The 15,271-nt window shown below is 41.7% G+C and overlaps 1 protein-coding gene across 1 annotated transcript; it reads left to right on the top strand.

Annotated features, from left to right (window-relative positions):
• The first annotated feature begins 4,402 nt into the window (after nt 1-4,402).
• On the top strand, nt 4,403-9,026 carry LOC116267538 (auxin response factor 10-like). Its single transcript, XM_031649315.2, has 3 exons — nt 4,403-6,556; nt 7,093-8,162; nt 8,804-9,026. Exons 1-3 carry the CDS (start codon nt 5,384-5,386, stop codon nt 8,871-8,873), a joined length of 2,313 nt encoding a protein of 770 aa, XP_031505175.1. The 5' UTR covers nt 4,403-5,383; the 3' UTR covers nt 8,874-9,026.
• Nucleotides 9,027-15,271: the final 6,245 nt, after the last annotated feature.

The following is a 15,271-nucleotide window of genomic DNA, read 5'->3' as shown; positions in this document are numbered from 1 at the left end:
TCACTCGAGTTTAAGGGGGTGTTTGATGGTTTGGAATTTTGATTCAAGGATGAAAATTCCAAAACCATAATTCCTCCTCCAACTGGAATGAAATCAAAATTCCAGGTTTCAGTTTCTTAATTCCAGAAACAAAAATACCTCGTTTGTTTAATATTTTCAATTTCTTAAAAAAATGAGCATTTTGATTCCAAAATTATATGATTCGATTATTCTATATATATCAAATGCCCCTTAAAATAAATGAAGTTTGGGCACAATACAGGAGGAAAATGAAGGCTAATAAATAAGACCACATGATCATATTCACAAGTTCACCGAGATTCACATGATCTACAAACCGCATGATATTCAAAATCCCAATTCTACAAAAGAACAAAAAAACAGGACTGGGAGACTTACTAGTGAAATCAAGCGTATTATCAAAGGAATATTTCCATCACACTATGTAACCCCAATAAAGGGAAAATAAAAACTACATACAGATCTGTGTTTAGAAACGCATGTATTGCCGGTTTTTATGACAAGAGGACACACATGTATATACTTCAAAATCGGACGTTTCATAAGAAAAAATATATAGGCGCCCATATATTATCCTTAGCAATAACATCCAACATTCTTCAATTTTTGTGCATGACACCTAGAACACATGGACAATATGTCTACGTGATACGGGTCTAGATCTTGCCATCAACCAAAAAAGAAAATTGGGAAATCTACGATTAATCAGCATCATTAAGCTTAAAAAAGAGAGAGAAAAGAAAAAAAAAATTGGAATTCTACGATTAATCGGCATCATTAAGCTTTAAAAAGGGATATAAAATAAAAAAATTTGGAATTCTACTATTAATGGCATCATTAAGCTTAAAAAGAGAGAGAAAAGACAAAAGGCAAGGAAGAAGTACTTGACACGGCCATGTTGCATCCTTCACTTTCCATGTCACCAAATGTTTTTGGAAAATAGAGAACTAGAGATGTCATGCATGCTTTTTGGGTCATCCCGGCCTAAAAGAAGCCAACGCGTCGCATAGCCGGAACAGCATGAACCAACGTAATTTCACGCCCTCACTGCACAACCAGCTAAGACTGACGGCCTCGTCTCTTTTCATGTAAACACGCTTTTAAAGGTCCCCAGCTACCTTCCAAAAAAAGACTATATGTCAAAAGAAAGGCGTCAAGGTTGCTTTTGTCATTTTGAAACACGAAGAGCACGGTCCTCTCTCTCCAAACGTCTTACTTCCATTTGATGACTGGAAAGCTTGACTTGAAATGTAAAAGTGAGAAGTCGATCCCCTGGCATTTTCAAAATCGCTTTTGTTTTTCTGTAGAAAACTCGAATAGAATATTTGTACTTGAAAAATTGATTAAAGATAACGTGAAATTACAACAAATAAAAAATAAAAGCCTTTTGCTTCACTAATAGTTTTGATAAAAAAACACGCAACAGTTGTGGTACTTAACTCTACAGATACATGGACATCGAAGTTTTGGCTTCTATAGTCAAACGATTAAACTCTCATTGCAATCACTTGATTCTCTATCGGCATCTTCGCAAGCTACGCCCTTACCCTTAGGCTTTATTTACATCGATCGTTAATCTTTCGACCAATTGGATTAGATTGGTATGCGTGGGATCAGCGTAACTAATGAAAAAGTGACAAAATCCGAAGGAAATCGGGCGCCGCCACCTCTTTCCTTTGATAACCATTCAGCGTCAAAACTCTTCTTTCCGTTTAGGTTCCAACGTTGATTTTTTTTTTTTTTTTTTTTTTTTTTACAATTTTTATAACTAAGAGCTAAGAGCTGAGTTTCAAAATGTAAATCTTTGTTTTCGTTTTATTGGACTTATGTTAATGCTATTTTTCCTTTTCTCTTTCCAATAATCTCTAATCATACGAACAATTAGATGAGTAGCAATTGGATGATAATGCATCTCTGGTGGGTGGTGTTTGATTCATTTCAAAAAGTTAAGAGCCTTCACCCAACCTCTTCTATTCTACAAGAAAAGTGTTTTCTATTCTACAAGAAAAGTGTTTGATTCATTTTAAAAAATTGAAACCTTCACCCAACCTCTTATGCTCTACCACAAAAAACATGGGTGATCGATGCTTCTAGATGCTGTTTCACCACACTTCAACTTGATAAAACCCCTCCTTGCTTAAATCTCTTAAACCAAATTGAATATCATCTGAATTGAACTTAACCTCTTATATAAATTGTGTCTTTCTTTCGTTAAATAATAATAAATTGTCGTCAAACTGTTCCCATAACTTGTTATTTTGTGTACCCACAAAACCGCTCTTATGTTGTTTAACTCTGTGCCTGAAAGAGGCATTTTCGGACTTGGGGCTCAGCCAGCGAGGTGAGTTTGGGGGTAAAACGGATGTGCGTGGATTACTGCGGTCAAAATCATGAACGACATATTTGTCTTGTAAAAAAGGTCAAAGGGCATTAATTATCAAACATCAAAAGCAGAATTCACTCTCTTTCTTTGCCATTGGTCGCTTCTCCCATCCAAAAGCACACACGTGCGAGTGGGGACATGGAATTTCCTGCACTCGCGCCAAGATAAAATAAAATTTCCTTTCGAGCGTGTGCACAAGATTCAGACGGCTCATATGAAATTACCCAACTAACCCTGACGCACTGGTCAAGGACAAGGTTGGTACTCGCCCGTTAAAAAGGAAAATTACTTCGTGCCGTTTTGACTCTGCCGCAAACGACAAAGACCCTGCCCTCGCGTTGAGGGAGACAAGATCGGATCCCCCGGAATGTCGTACATAAGGGGCAGTTTCGTCAAAATAAAAGTCGGGATAACCGAGAATTTCCTTCTTTGACCAACGGCAGGATGTCCCGTTCGGTCATTTTGAAGGAAGGAAGAAGTTCGCAGTCCCGTTTTGCCCCTCGCGAGGCCGACAATGACGCGTCCGCTGCGTACGAAGCGCTGGCAGACGTCGGGGAACGGGAACGAACTCTGCGCCTTCCCCGAAAATGACAGTCATATCCCAAAACCAAAACGCCTCGACTCTCGTGGCCTCACGCTTTTGCCTTAGCCCTTCCTCCCCCACAACATGTCTCCTTTCTTAAAATTTTTTCTTTTTTTTATTGTGAATTTATTGCTCTTATGGTGGACGAAAATGTTCTTGACAAACGAAATGACTAAATGGCCCTTTACATTCTTCCCTGCAGCCAGCGGAGGCAGCAGCAATGTCGCGCTCACATTCACACACCAAAAGAACATCCAGCGACATGTTTGTTTGTTTTCTTCCGTTGATTGAGTGCAACATATATTGACTTTAACCTTTTTTCCTTTCTGTTCTAAAGTTCAACGACACTTTGCATAACATAATTTACCTTTTATACTTCTCCTCTCTCCCTTTTGCTGGTAAATGCTAGTGCGCCTAAACTTCAGTTATTACTATCCGACTTTTTAAAAAGTTGTTTTAATGTTAATGTGCATAAAGTGCTCGTTATGTAATACACAACACATTGAACGATCTTATTTTCAAATAAATTTTGACGATAACTTATATTTTACGAGTTACTTTTCACACAAGTAAGAGCACACGACTTGTACGTGGAAAAGATGGGAGAGCGGCTTCCCTTTCATTTCTCTCCCATTTGACACGCATCTCGGACTTTAGCGTCTACCAAATTTGAGGCTGTTTTGTTCTACAAATTTGTCCAGATTCATAAAATAAAAATAGAACATAAAAATGAGAAGTGGAAGGAGAGCCACTTTCCCATCTTTACTGTTGTTCTAGCACATAAAACAAATGTTAAAATCCACAAGGAATGAAGGACCAATTTTAAAAGTTGGTATCATAATACATCACATTTTTGAATAACAAAACACATTTGGCGTAACAAATTGGTAAAGGAATACGTGAATTAAAACAGGCACGTGTAAATTCATGTCTCATATATATATATATATATATATATATATGCACATGATGTACTCGCTTGATTGTTCAAGTTGTCTGGATAAATAATTCTGTGAGTTAAATCATATGAATACGTCCACAATCAAAATACAAGTCCCCAACTTCAGAAAAATTCTGCGAGATTCAGTCCGTTAAAGTTGTGACAAAACCTGACCCACGGACTGAAAACAAGTCAACAACACACTACGCGCTCGGACCTCCTTCTGTAAATAGACTTTTCAGAGGAGGGCGTTTCCGTAATTAGACATCCTAGACAAACGGAACCCACGGGGACTCCAGAGTGCAGACCGCTGTGTGGCATCGACCGCGATCCGCTTAACCCGGGTTAGAACTTTGGAGCGCACTCCACTGACAGCACTGTTCATCTCCTAACTCGAGTTAAGCTGCTCGGTTTAACTCCCGACCCTGCCCCTCCATTCTTCTCACCGCCCATAAATACCGCTGGTTCGGACCTTTCGTTTTCTTCCCTCAACAGTCTCTCCCTCTCTCTTTCGCTCTCGAACATAGTGCTGGTGCCTTCTCCCTTTCACAGCTTGCGGAGGGGAGAGAGAGAGTGCAGCCATGGCTCTTCGTCTTTAGCTTCACCAGCACGCTACAGGGATCGTGAAGTCTAGCGATCTTCCAAATGAGATTTGTTTGCAGCGTCGGGCCTGTGCTTTACTCTCTTTTACCTCTATCTCTGACTGACTAAAGATCGAGGAGGGGGAACAAGAGCAAGAAGAGGCGGAGCTCGAGGGGGGAAGGTAAACTGACTCCATCTCTATTCACGGATCCGGGTTTTCTTGCCGCGATGAGTTCGCATTCCTTCGTTTCTGTACCATGGAGTCGGGAGATAAAGCGAGGAGTTCGCAACTTTTCTTGATATGTTCAGGATTTGGGGTTTTCTCCGGGCAACTGTCTCTGAGTCTGCAAAGTGAGCTCCGGTAGGCTCTTCGGTGGATTTTGCACTTTCTGGCACAAGGTTTCTTTTGTTTCGGAGTCTGAGCTTGGGGAATTTGCCCTTCGTAAGAAATTTTTTTTGCTTTGGTTTTAGGGTTTTCTTTTTTTCATCGCGTAGAGACCTCGACTCTTGTGGGTTTGTAGTGGTTTGGCGGTCTGATTTCCTTAATAAACGGAAATCTGGGATCGTTTTGGCGCTAGAGGGATGTACGCGCCTCCTCTTTTTGATTTTCAGTGCGAGACTCCCCTTCTGCTTAAATTCTGGGTTAATCTTTGAACTGCGGCCTTATCGGTTTTGATTTTGGTGGATGAGCGTGGTTGCGCTTTCTCTTGGCGCTTTCTTGTGTTTCTCCTGGAATGTGGGCCGTCCTTCCTGATCTCTTCGTTGGATTTGTGCTTCTGTGAGAGAAGGAAGTCCGTTTGAGAAAGGGAGTTTGGGTTCTTGTGCACTAGATCTGAGGATCTGGGAGGTTTCTGGGGAATGTCCTGCTCCTACCATGACTAATAATCTAGACTCGTCAAATTCTTTCATCGTTGGCAAGGATGGAGAGAGGTGCCTGGATCCTCAGCTTTGGCATGCGTGTGCTGGTGGCATGGTCCAGATGCACAAGGTTAACACGAAGGTTTACTATTTCCCGCAAGGGCACGCGGAGCATGCCGGAGGCAGTTTTGAGTTGCCGCCCTCCTTGAAGATGCCGCCCTTTATCCCCTGCAAGATTGGGGATGTTAAGTTCCTGGCTGATAGGGAAACGGATGAAGTTTTCGTGAAGCTGAAGCTTTTTCCCTTGAGCCCAATGGTGGATGGCTTTGGAGGTGCTGAAGAAGAAGATAGTTTCAGTGAGAATAGCGGATTGGATGTCGATAAACCCACATCTTTCGCCAAGACCTTGACGCAGTCAGACGCCAACAATGGGGGTGGCTTCTCGGTGCCCCGTTATTGTGCTGAAACCATCTTCCCGAAGCTTGACTACTCGAACGATCCCCCCGTGCAGACTGTCCTTGCAAAAGATGTCCATGGTGAGGTCTGGAAGTTCAGGCACATTTACCGAGGAACACCGAGGCGCCACCTTCTAACTACAGGCTGGAGCACGTTTGTTAACCAGAAGAAACTTGTGGCCGGAGATTCCATCGTGTTTCTGCGGACTGCTAATGGGGAGCTGTGTGTTGGGGTAAGGCGTTCTGCCAGGTTGACCGGAGACTCTCCGTCCTCTGTGGCATCTGCTTGGTGCTTATCTGCTGGGAGTCTGGGATCCCCGTTCAGGAGCCCAAGATGGGAAGGAAAATCAGGGACTGGTGTTGCTGGTGGTAGCGGTTTCTCTATGTTCTTGAGAGAAGATGAGAACAGGATGACAAGGCCCGGTAATAATGGCGGCTTTTCAAGGGATAAGACTAAGGTGAGTGCTAAAGCAGTGATTGAGGCATGTAGCTTGGCAGCTGCTGGACAACCATTTGAAGTGATCTATTTCCCTCGTGCAAGTACTCCCGAGTTTTGTGTGAAGGCTAGTACAGTGAGCGCTTCTATGAGGGTGCATTGGACGCCGGGGATGAGGTTTAAGATGGCATTCGAGACGGAGGATTCTTCTCGGATCAGTTGGTTTATGGGAACAATTTCATCGGTGCAGTTTGCGGATTCGGTTAACTGGCCAAATTCACCATGGCGGCTTCTTCAGGTACATGTTTCCATTTGCGGTGAATTTTCTAATAAAAAATGCCAAAATTTTATTTCTTCAGGCACTTTTTCCCATCTCCAGTGCGAAACTTTTAATTTCTGTTGAACTACTCTTTTGTCATAATGCTTCCTCGCCGAGCTGTCTTATGGTGAAATGTTCTTGTTTATTGTCGGGAGGGAAAAGGCTCTCGATCTTTTTGGGCAGGAGGGTACTGATAACCTTTGTGTTTTTCTCTTGTCAAGATTTTGTTGGATGTGTATTGCTTCCTTTATTTATGATGACCGATTGTTTCGATCCATTGGTCCCTCTTTCTCTCTCGCTGTGAAGTGGGAATCATGCCTCTTGGGGATGTCTGAAATGTACGGAAATTGTAAATCCTCCTCATGGGACCAATGCCAACCATGCTTGTGAACTAACTCCATGTTCAACCTTTAGCTGGTTAAAGGGAACATAGCACTAACCCACCTTACTATTTGTTTGATTTCTTGCGGTTGTTTCCTATCCTAGCCACTGATGGTTGTATCTTGTTTATGCAGGTGACTTGGGATGAACCGGATCTACTGCAGAATGTGAAGCGAGTTAGTCCGTGGTTGATAGAGATAGTCTCCAACATACCAACCATCCAGATGTCTCCCTTTGCACTTCCTAAGAAGAAGCTGAGGGTCTCACAGCACCCAGAATTTCAGCACGATGTCCAGGGGATCATTGGCTCTCTTCCAGCTGGTGTTCTTCCCGGTAATATGCTCGGGTCTATCAACCCGTGGCAACGTCTCCCGGAAAATGTTCCTTCAGGCATACAGGGAGCCAGGCATGGTCACTTCGGTGTTTCACTCTCGGACTTTTGTCCGAACAAGTTTAGGCCGGGTTTTTTGTCCGATAACATGTATCACTGTCAAGAGCAAGCCCTGCGTTCATCACCTGTTTCGACTGAGCTTTTCATAGGGAATTCCTCTTCCCTGGAGCGCTCCATTGGGCAGGGTAGCATCTCTTGTATCCTTTCTAGCTGTGACCCTCTATTGAGCAGCAAAAGGTCACTTGATGCAGGTCATGTGAAGCCAGCTGAAAAGGCTGCCCAAATCAGGCTTTTTGGCCAGTCGATAGGCATGAAAGAACCAGAGAAATCGGACTCCACTCAGCTGAACTCGCAAGTATATTCCACAGATGGCTTGGGATCCAGCGTTATTACCAACAACAGTGGCATCGTCAGTGGGAGCACTGAGAATTTTAACACTGCCCATGTCGACAAGATAAACTTCTCTCGCAGCCAGGGAAAAGGGCCCCACTATCACAAGCATTTGGACGCTCCCAGTGCTCCCAACATCTTGCCAGGCATTTCTTTGCTTAAAGAGAAGCCTTCTGACCTCGGTTTGCAAAAGTGTGTATATGGCGATAAGCTTTTTGATGAAGGTGCCAATGGCCACTGCAAGGTCTTCATGGAGTCTGAGGATGTGGGCCGAAGTCTGGACCTTTCTTCATTCACTTCATTTGACGAGCTCTATAAAACGCTGGCACAAATGTTCGCGGTCGACCAAACTGATATGCTCAGTAGGGTGCTCTACCGAGATGCTAATGGTATCGTGAGGCACACTGGAGATGAACCTTACAGGTGCTTTCCTGTTTCCTTCTTCAATATATCTTAGTGAGGAGATTATTTACACCTCTATTTTTACACCTCTATTTTTACACCTCTATTTTCCTGTGCTGCTTCATTGTGACATCTTGCTTGGGTCGAACCGAATTAGCCAGTCCTATGAAGCCAATTTTTATTGTCGTTATTTCCAATTTGTCTTGCAAATGCTTAGAGAAACTTTGAATCAGAATCCTATTCTAAACCCATTTCTGTTTCTTTATTGGTTGTAGATACTCAGCTCGAGCAAACAATGTTGCATTTCAACTCTATTCCTTAGAGTGGTGCTTTTTAATTTATGGCCAAGTTGTCTTTTTTTTTTTTGCACACATAGAGATTAGATTCCGGACCTCTGGTTGCCAATCTTGATTCAGCTGTGGCCGGGTGAAGTTCTTGGATAGAGGGCTTAAACTCTGCCACCAGAATCACCCTGGAGCTGTTTGGCATATCAGTTAGTTATCTAACGGGTTTACTATTAGCTATTGTTGTTTCTCGTTTTCTAAGAGGAAAATCCGAAGCTACATTATTTTACGACAATCTCTTTCTCGTTCTTCTCAATGGTAGGATCTTGTAGTGTTGCCGTCATGCCGTCTGTTCACGATTTTCCACCTCTGTTGCAGTGAGTTTATGAAGACCGCAAGGAGAGTTACGATCTTGTCTGATGCTGGAAGTGACAACATGGGAAGGTAAAACGCCGTTTTTTTGTTGTACCTTGCAAAAACCATGTACAGAAGCTACTCTTAGACTCCTTTTTCTACTCTCTTTTGAGCAAAGTTTAGTGGCTGAAACTTCCTACGTGTGCTTGTCTAGTTGAGATATCTGGCTGGAAGCCTTTTCTTTTTTCCTCGTTTTCATCATCTCAACCATTATTTGTCGGATGGCAAGTTACTTTGAAGCGGGAAATCGGTCTTGTTGCCTTTCCTCTCAAACCACATAAAAGACGACCTTTTCCATCTATGCCCACCTAAGGAAATTTTGGATCTGAAGGGGGGGACCTACTTCTAAATTCCAATCCAAACAAGTTGAGTTAGGTTGTCAGCTAAAATGTGATTCTTATGCTTGCGTCATAGTTTTCATTCCTCACCCATTTGAAGGGCGCAATTGGATGTGTGCTTTTTTAACTAACCGGAGCCGAAATTAAGCTTTTCGTGATACAGCCAGGAAGGGAAACCCCTTTCGGTGTACCCCCTGGGTTACGGAGGTATACCGTCAACTGCCGTTTCCTTTGGGTAGCCCGTTGTTCGTCGTCGGCGACTGAAGATTTATGTCGTAGCTGGCTTTAAGAGGTTATTGGCGTGCAACTGCGGTTGTGGCAAAATCCCCAGCTTTACAGGAGAGAGAAGTATCAGTGATGTGTTTGGACAAAAGGTAGCCGTCGTTTACACATCGTGGCAAATCAAGTGGCTTTTGTCTTCACGCGGTGAGGTCCGAGAGACGTGGTTGGTTCATGTGTTGAGACTTGTTCTTGCTGGGACTGTTGGCCCTTGTTGTTGGTCTTATCCCAAGTGGCCCATCACACATTGATTACGCTCATGGCCTTTACCTGGACATCAGGAACTTGTCCGCGTATACCGACAGAGAGACCCTTGTCCGTCTGGGGCCTTGCTGTAGTAGGTTCAGCTAGACCCATGACTTGGATGTGGTAATTTTCCTTCTTGTCAAGTACGATTTCGTAGGGTTAGACATGGTCTTAGCAGGAGACTTGGCCATGTCGTGCGATGTCCAACCCCGGAGGTTCTGATGTCGTAGCTCCAAGTTTAATTTCCTTCCATGGGCTGATACTGTATCCGATGGGGGTGGTATGGGAATTGTTTTGATCTTTATGTCCTGCGGATGGAAGGGGGACTTTGGACACAAGCGAGTGCTACTTTATTGCTTCCCTTTGAAAAGTAGAAACCATTAGTCCTTGGTTGCCATAAAAGGTTTTTTTTTTTCCCCTTAATTTTCCCTTAAAATGGACAATTCATTAGACATAATTTTTGGGTTTTTCTTCATCCCCCTCTTTAAAATGGACAAGGTGGGGGATGTAAGATCCCTTTTTTCCTTTGAAGTAGACAATTTGGGTTAGGCTTTGCTACATGGTCACATCCTGGCTGATTAATATGGATGAGTAATCCGGAGATATGCTTTTTTCCCTTTTCCCCGGCGGGGGGAGTTATTATACAAGTTATTTTCTATTGCCTGTTTTGGATGGCAGCTTATGGAAACAAACTCTCTCTCTCTCTCTCTCTCTCTCCCTTTCTTTCTCTCATGAATAAGTGCGTTCACAAATTGGAGTCAACAAGAGCCAAGTTGAGGAAACATTGCGTTTGAAATACGCAAGTGTGTATCCATGGCTCAGTATTTTAACCTAGGGCTTTTGCAATGGACGGGTATCTTCGTAAATCATGTGCAAAACTGTTTTCTCGTGTCCTTGAATTCTTCATCAACCTCCGTTCTAGTTTTCACAACCTGCGGTACAGCGAAGGCTGGTGGGTTTCTGTAAAGGATTTTGTTGGGGATACTAATATGCTTTACGACTGGTGAAGGCCTTTCTTGGTGCCCCGACTTTGTGCCGTTGTGCAATGGATGAGTAGAACACGCCAGAAATATTTTGACTTCAGGTTCATCTGAGATCAATTTTCGTGCCTTTGATGTGTCATCTGGAAGGAAAAACACACCTGAAGGCTCAAGCTTGCACACAAAAGAAACCTCCCAAATATCATGCTTACATTGAACGACAGATTACAGAAAAGTCGTAATTAACATATTCTAGCTAACTTATGATAACGAATACCACTAAGTGAAAACAATGAATCGCCAAGTCACACGATGAACAAGTAATAACCCAGGAAACTATTACTATGAATTCCACTTGTATAAACCAAAAAAAAAAAAAAAACGCTGACATATAAAACTACATTGTAAGTAAACTAATGCATATCCTGTCTTCAAAAAAGTTAAACATAAATAACACCTAAAATTAATATTAAATGATACAGTGGGCAACTAACAAAGAAAAATCTAACCAAAAGTTATACATATTAGAAATTAAAATTGGAATTACCAAGAAAAAAAACACAGGAAAAAAGACAACAATCGATTCTAAACCGGTTGGCAACTGCTCAACCACCAACCAGAAATACCTTGTTTTTGTGATAAACCAGAGTTTTTCAAAGATACCTTTGAGCAAAATTGGATTTTTTTAAGGACGTAAATACCACCAAATAAGCAGCAAGCCGAGGAATAATGACAAATTCACAAACAATGAAAAAAAAAAAACCAACACATAAACTACAAATACACCAGCCATAACGGGAATAATTCAGGCATATTACATGGCAAAGTAGGCCGGTTCCGGTATGCTCATTGCTATTTCAGTCATCAAGTTTTTCCTCACGCTTGAGAAGGGGCTGGGGAGAAAATGTTCTCAAGAATAAAAACCATGAGCTGTCTGCACCACATTGCAGGAATGCCGAACACCAAGCAAGAAGAATCTAGGTGCCTTCAATACTGGACTCCTCACAATGGGCTTTCAGCAGAATTTCAAAATAGAAGAACACGATTTTTTTCCCTCTTGAATCCCTAAACTCCCTTCCTATTCTACCTAAAGTAATTAAGCAACAATAGGAAACAAAATGTAATCGATAAAAATTGAGTAAGCCAAGCAATCCAAATGATGGAAAAGCCTAGAACAGTCTCCATCAAATGCACTAACAATCAGCAAAGCACGATTGAGAAACTGTTCAAAACATAGCAGAAATAAACAAGCTGCAAACAATAAAAGAAATAGAGCATTTTTTAAAGCTTGAACCAAATTTTATTGGTATGAATGTAGTTAGTCCCATCCTAGATTGATTACACTAATAAAGCTATGAGAAACCTTTGATTCCGAATAGAGATGTTGCAATCTTAGAAACTGCAAACCACTAGGTTTTACACTGGTGGTGCTGTGATTGCCTTCGGCTTTGAGAGCTGCTGGTGATTATTTACTTATTAATTATAAGACTTTAAAAAAATTTTTTTTATACTAATGAAAATCTAATATAACTCTATGCATATCAAAGTTAAGTGAGCATAAACTTAGAAATTGAACATAAACTATCATAAAAAACACGTCGCCTACTTATTGAAACTTACACCAAAATTTATGTTAAGGAAGATCAGTTCTGCCCCCATTAACGCACACCTACTGCCATCAATCAACTCCATGAATCTTAGTAAAATATTTTATGTGCTGACTTCGGAGGCATTGCCCCGATAAAAAATCCTTAGGATTTAAGAATCGTAGATTTAAATAAGACCCTCCCTCATCCGATTTTAAATTTAACATTTTCTTAATGCAAAAAAGTAAAATAAAAAAGTTAAGTGTGGATATGAGGCCCGACTTAAGATTTAATTTGATGAAGCATGGAGTTTATCATGGATCTTTTACTAGGTTAACAAAAGCATGTCATGTCTGATCCATATTAGATCTATAGAATTCAAATTTAGAGTCATCAAATGCCCCTCTCAAGAACAATAAGATATATTTGGGAATTGGAGGAAAAAGGCCAACGATGGAACATGAAGGGGATTCTTTTAGGAGGGAGGAAAACAAGATTCAAATTGGGCAATCTAGGTAGAAACACGGAAGTAGAAGGATAGCTTTGGGATTTGTCATAGGGAGAATGAAGGGGACATCCCCTTATTTTACTATTTATAAAAAATCCTAATGAATTTAGCTAAATTCCAAAACAAAGCCTAATGCTAACATACTCACATCTAACTGCAATCATTACGAAACAAGTTCCATGTGACGCCGCTAACACAGAAAACCATGTTGCCATGGCTTAACCCAAGGGACAACTCTATTATTTTATTGGGGCATCTTGCACCTATATTGCGTTTAACCTTAGGGGGCGGCATCTTCCATCCAAAAGGAAGAAGACTTATGGATGATTTTGACCTTAATCACCCCAAATGGCCAATTTAAGTTTTAAAACTCTTGTTTTAACTCTATATTTGATAGAGTTTGCAGTGGAAGACCTTAGTGCTTAGATCATAATGTAAATAATTAAGCTTCTAGACGTAAATAAACGATACAACTTTTAGATAGAATGTAAAGTGTTTCATGGATTATCGAGAACCTTTATGATTATTAGCGACTATAACTTCGATAGTCTTGGAGGACAAATGTCAACTCTTGTTGTAACACTCGTTTTTTGTTTGTAGGTGGGCCGGATCGGGTCCAGACCTGGACCAGAATCCACCAGCGTGGGAGCCCGATGTCGCCCTCTTCTCCCTCGTCTTTCCCTCTTGTCCCTCGTTTCCCCTCTTCGTCTCTCCTTTTGCTATGACCACAGTGCAGAGAAAAGGAAGACGAAGGTCGGTGCAGCGGCGATGGAAGTGGACGGCGGCGGCGGCGGTGGTGGCGCTCAGGTGAGCCATCGGTCCCTCCCTCTGTCTCTTCTTTCTTCTTCTTCTCCCTCACCCTTTTTCCCCATCTTCCCCTCTATCTACTGGCTGTCTCTCTCTGCCAACGCCTTCTTTTGCTTGTCTCTCTCTCCCGTAGGCTCTCTCCTCTGCCCAAACCCTCTTGGTTAGACCATCTTGAATTTTTTTTTGCCCCTTTTCACTATTTTTGGGCCTGTTGGTTTGGATTGCAGTTTGGGGACACATCATTTCCCCTCATAACAGCGAGTTGAAGGCTTGGGAGGTGACGACGACAGTTGATTTTGGTTGTTTGGGGGATCACTCGAACTCCTGAGGTGGCTGCTGGGAGGACTGCAGTAGCTAAGACTTGGGGTGAGCGAGACCTAATCAAGCTTAAATTATCGAATAATTGTTGTTGGAGCATGTATACTTATTAATTGAGCATGCTAGGCTTGTGATTTGATGAATTTGAAAGCATGCTAGCGATATTACTATTTTGAGAAAGGTTTAGGATTATTTTGAGAAGGACGAGAATCTACGTATATATCTACCTCTTTAGCACTAGCACGATGGGTTGATTTTTAAAGCGATTAGGAAACATGGTAGAGATTTGATGTGGTTGAGAAGATTTAGAACCATTTTTGGGATCATGTGGTGCATACTATTGTGAATATGTGAATTGTGGCGTTTGGTAGGAAAGAGTACATGGGATGGGTGTAACTATTGGGAAGTTGGCTCAACCATGAAAGCAAATGAAAAGTGTATTAGTGATTGGCTAAATTGAAAACTCAGGACATAGATCATTTGGTGACAACCTCTAGGGTTGGGAAGAGTCCTTTTGGAGGGCTTTGTGGGTCGACACTCTCTGGAGGTGATGACATGCATCAATGATTGTATTGTCATATTTGTATTAATTGGAAAGCGATCTGAATAGAGAACTTATCGTTTGACTGTGTTTCCAGGTACACCGGGCACGTCAAGTAGACTTTCAGCAATGCGGTTTGTAGCTCGAGGTGTTTTGTGGATGCGCGATAGGTATGGTGGCATTTCAGGCAAATCCCTGCTTGGGGCCAATTTGTGAACATGTATTCCTAGGATCGTTGGATCTTAAGATTGTGATGTGATTGAATGGTTGTAAAGTGATTGAATGAATGCATGCATGAAAGTTTAATGCTTATGTGATAAGTTTTGTTTAAAAATTACTACGCAATTGCATGTACATGCTAGATTGATAACTGCTAAGGACAGATGAGGTGGAGTATCGAGACGAGTATCTCCTCAACTTCAATTGTGGATTAGAAAACATCATATAATGATAACTGCCTAGGACAGCTACGAGCCAATCACGGATCGATACCACTCTCCGTGGTTTGGCTAAGTTTTGAAAGATGTGACTAATGTGTGTATTTTGTTGCATATGCATTGCCATGGACAATAATGCAATTGAATGAATTGAAGGGTAGTTGTACCTGTATTGTTATGACGGCTAGCTAAGAATGTTAATGATATGTGTAGCCCTCGTGTGGAGGCAATTGAAAATGTGGGTGCACTTGTGAAGTGAACCAACCTCATGAGCTAGCCAGTCATTTTGTGAATGATTTGTCATGTAAAGTTTTGTTTTGGAAAGCTATTAGAAGTTTGTTTTGAAAATTGTTACGCATTTGCATGGGCATGCTATAATTGATAACTGCTTA

This window comes from Nymphaea colorata, chromosome 14 (genome assembly GCF_008831285.2).
Source record: "Nymphaea colorata isolate Beijing-Zhang1983 chromosome 14, ASM883128v2, whole genome shotgun sequence".
In the NCBI taxonomy this organism is placed as follows: domain Eukaryota; kingdom Viridiplantae; phylum Streptophyta; class Magnoliopsida; order Nymphaeales; family Nymphaeaceae; genus Nymphaea; species Nymphaea colorata.
Note: the sequence above shows the minus strand (reverse complement) of the source record. Positions and strands in the feature narration are given on the sequence as shown.

Coding starts and splice junctions, on each gene's coding strand:
- LOC116267538 (XM_031649315.2), top strand. CDS start 5,384: ATGACTAATAATCTAGACTCGTCAAATTCTTTCATCGTTGGCAAGGAT. Junction 6,557..7,092: donor CACCATGGCGGCTTCTTCAG/GTACATGTTTCC, acceptor TTGTTTATGCAG/GTGACTTGGGATGAACCGGA. Junction 8,163..8,803: donor ACTGGAGATGAACCTTACAG/GTGCTTTCCTGT, acceptor CCTCTGTTGCAG/TGAGTTTATGAAGACCGCAA.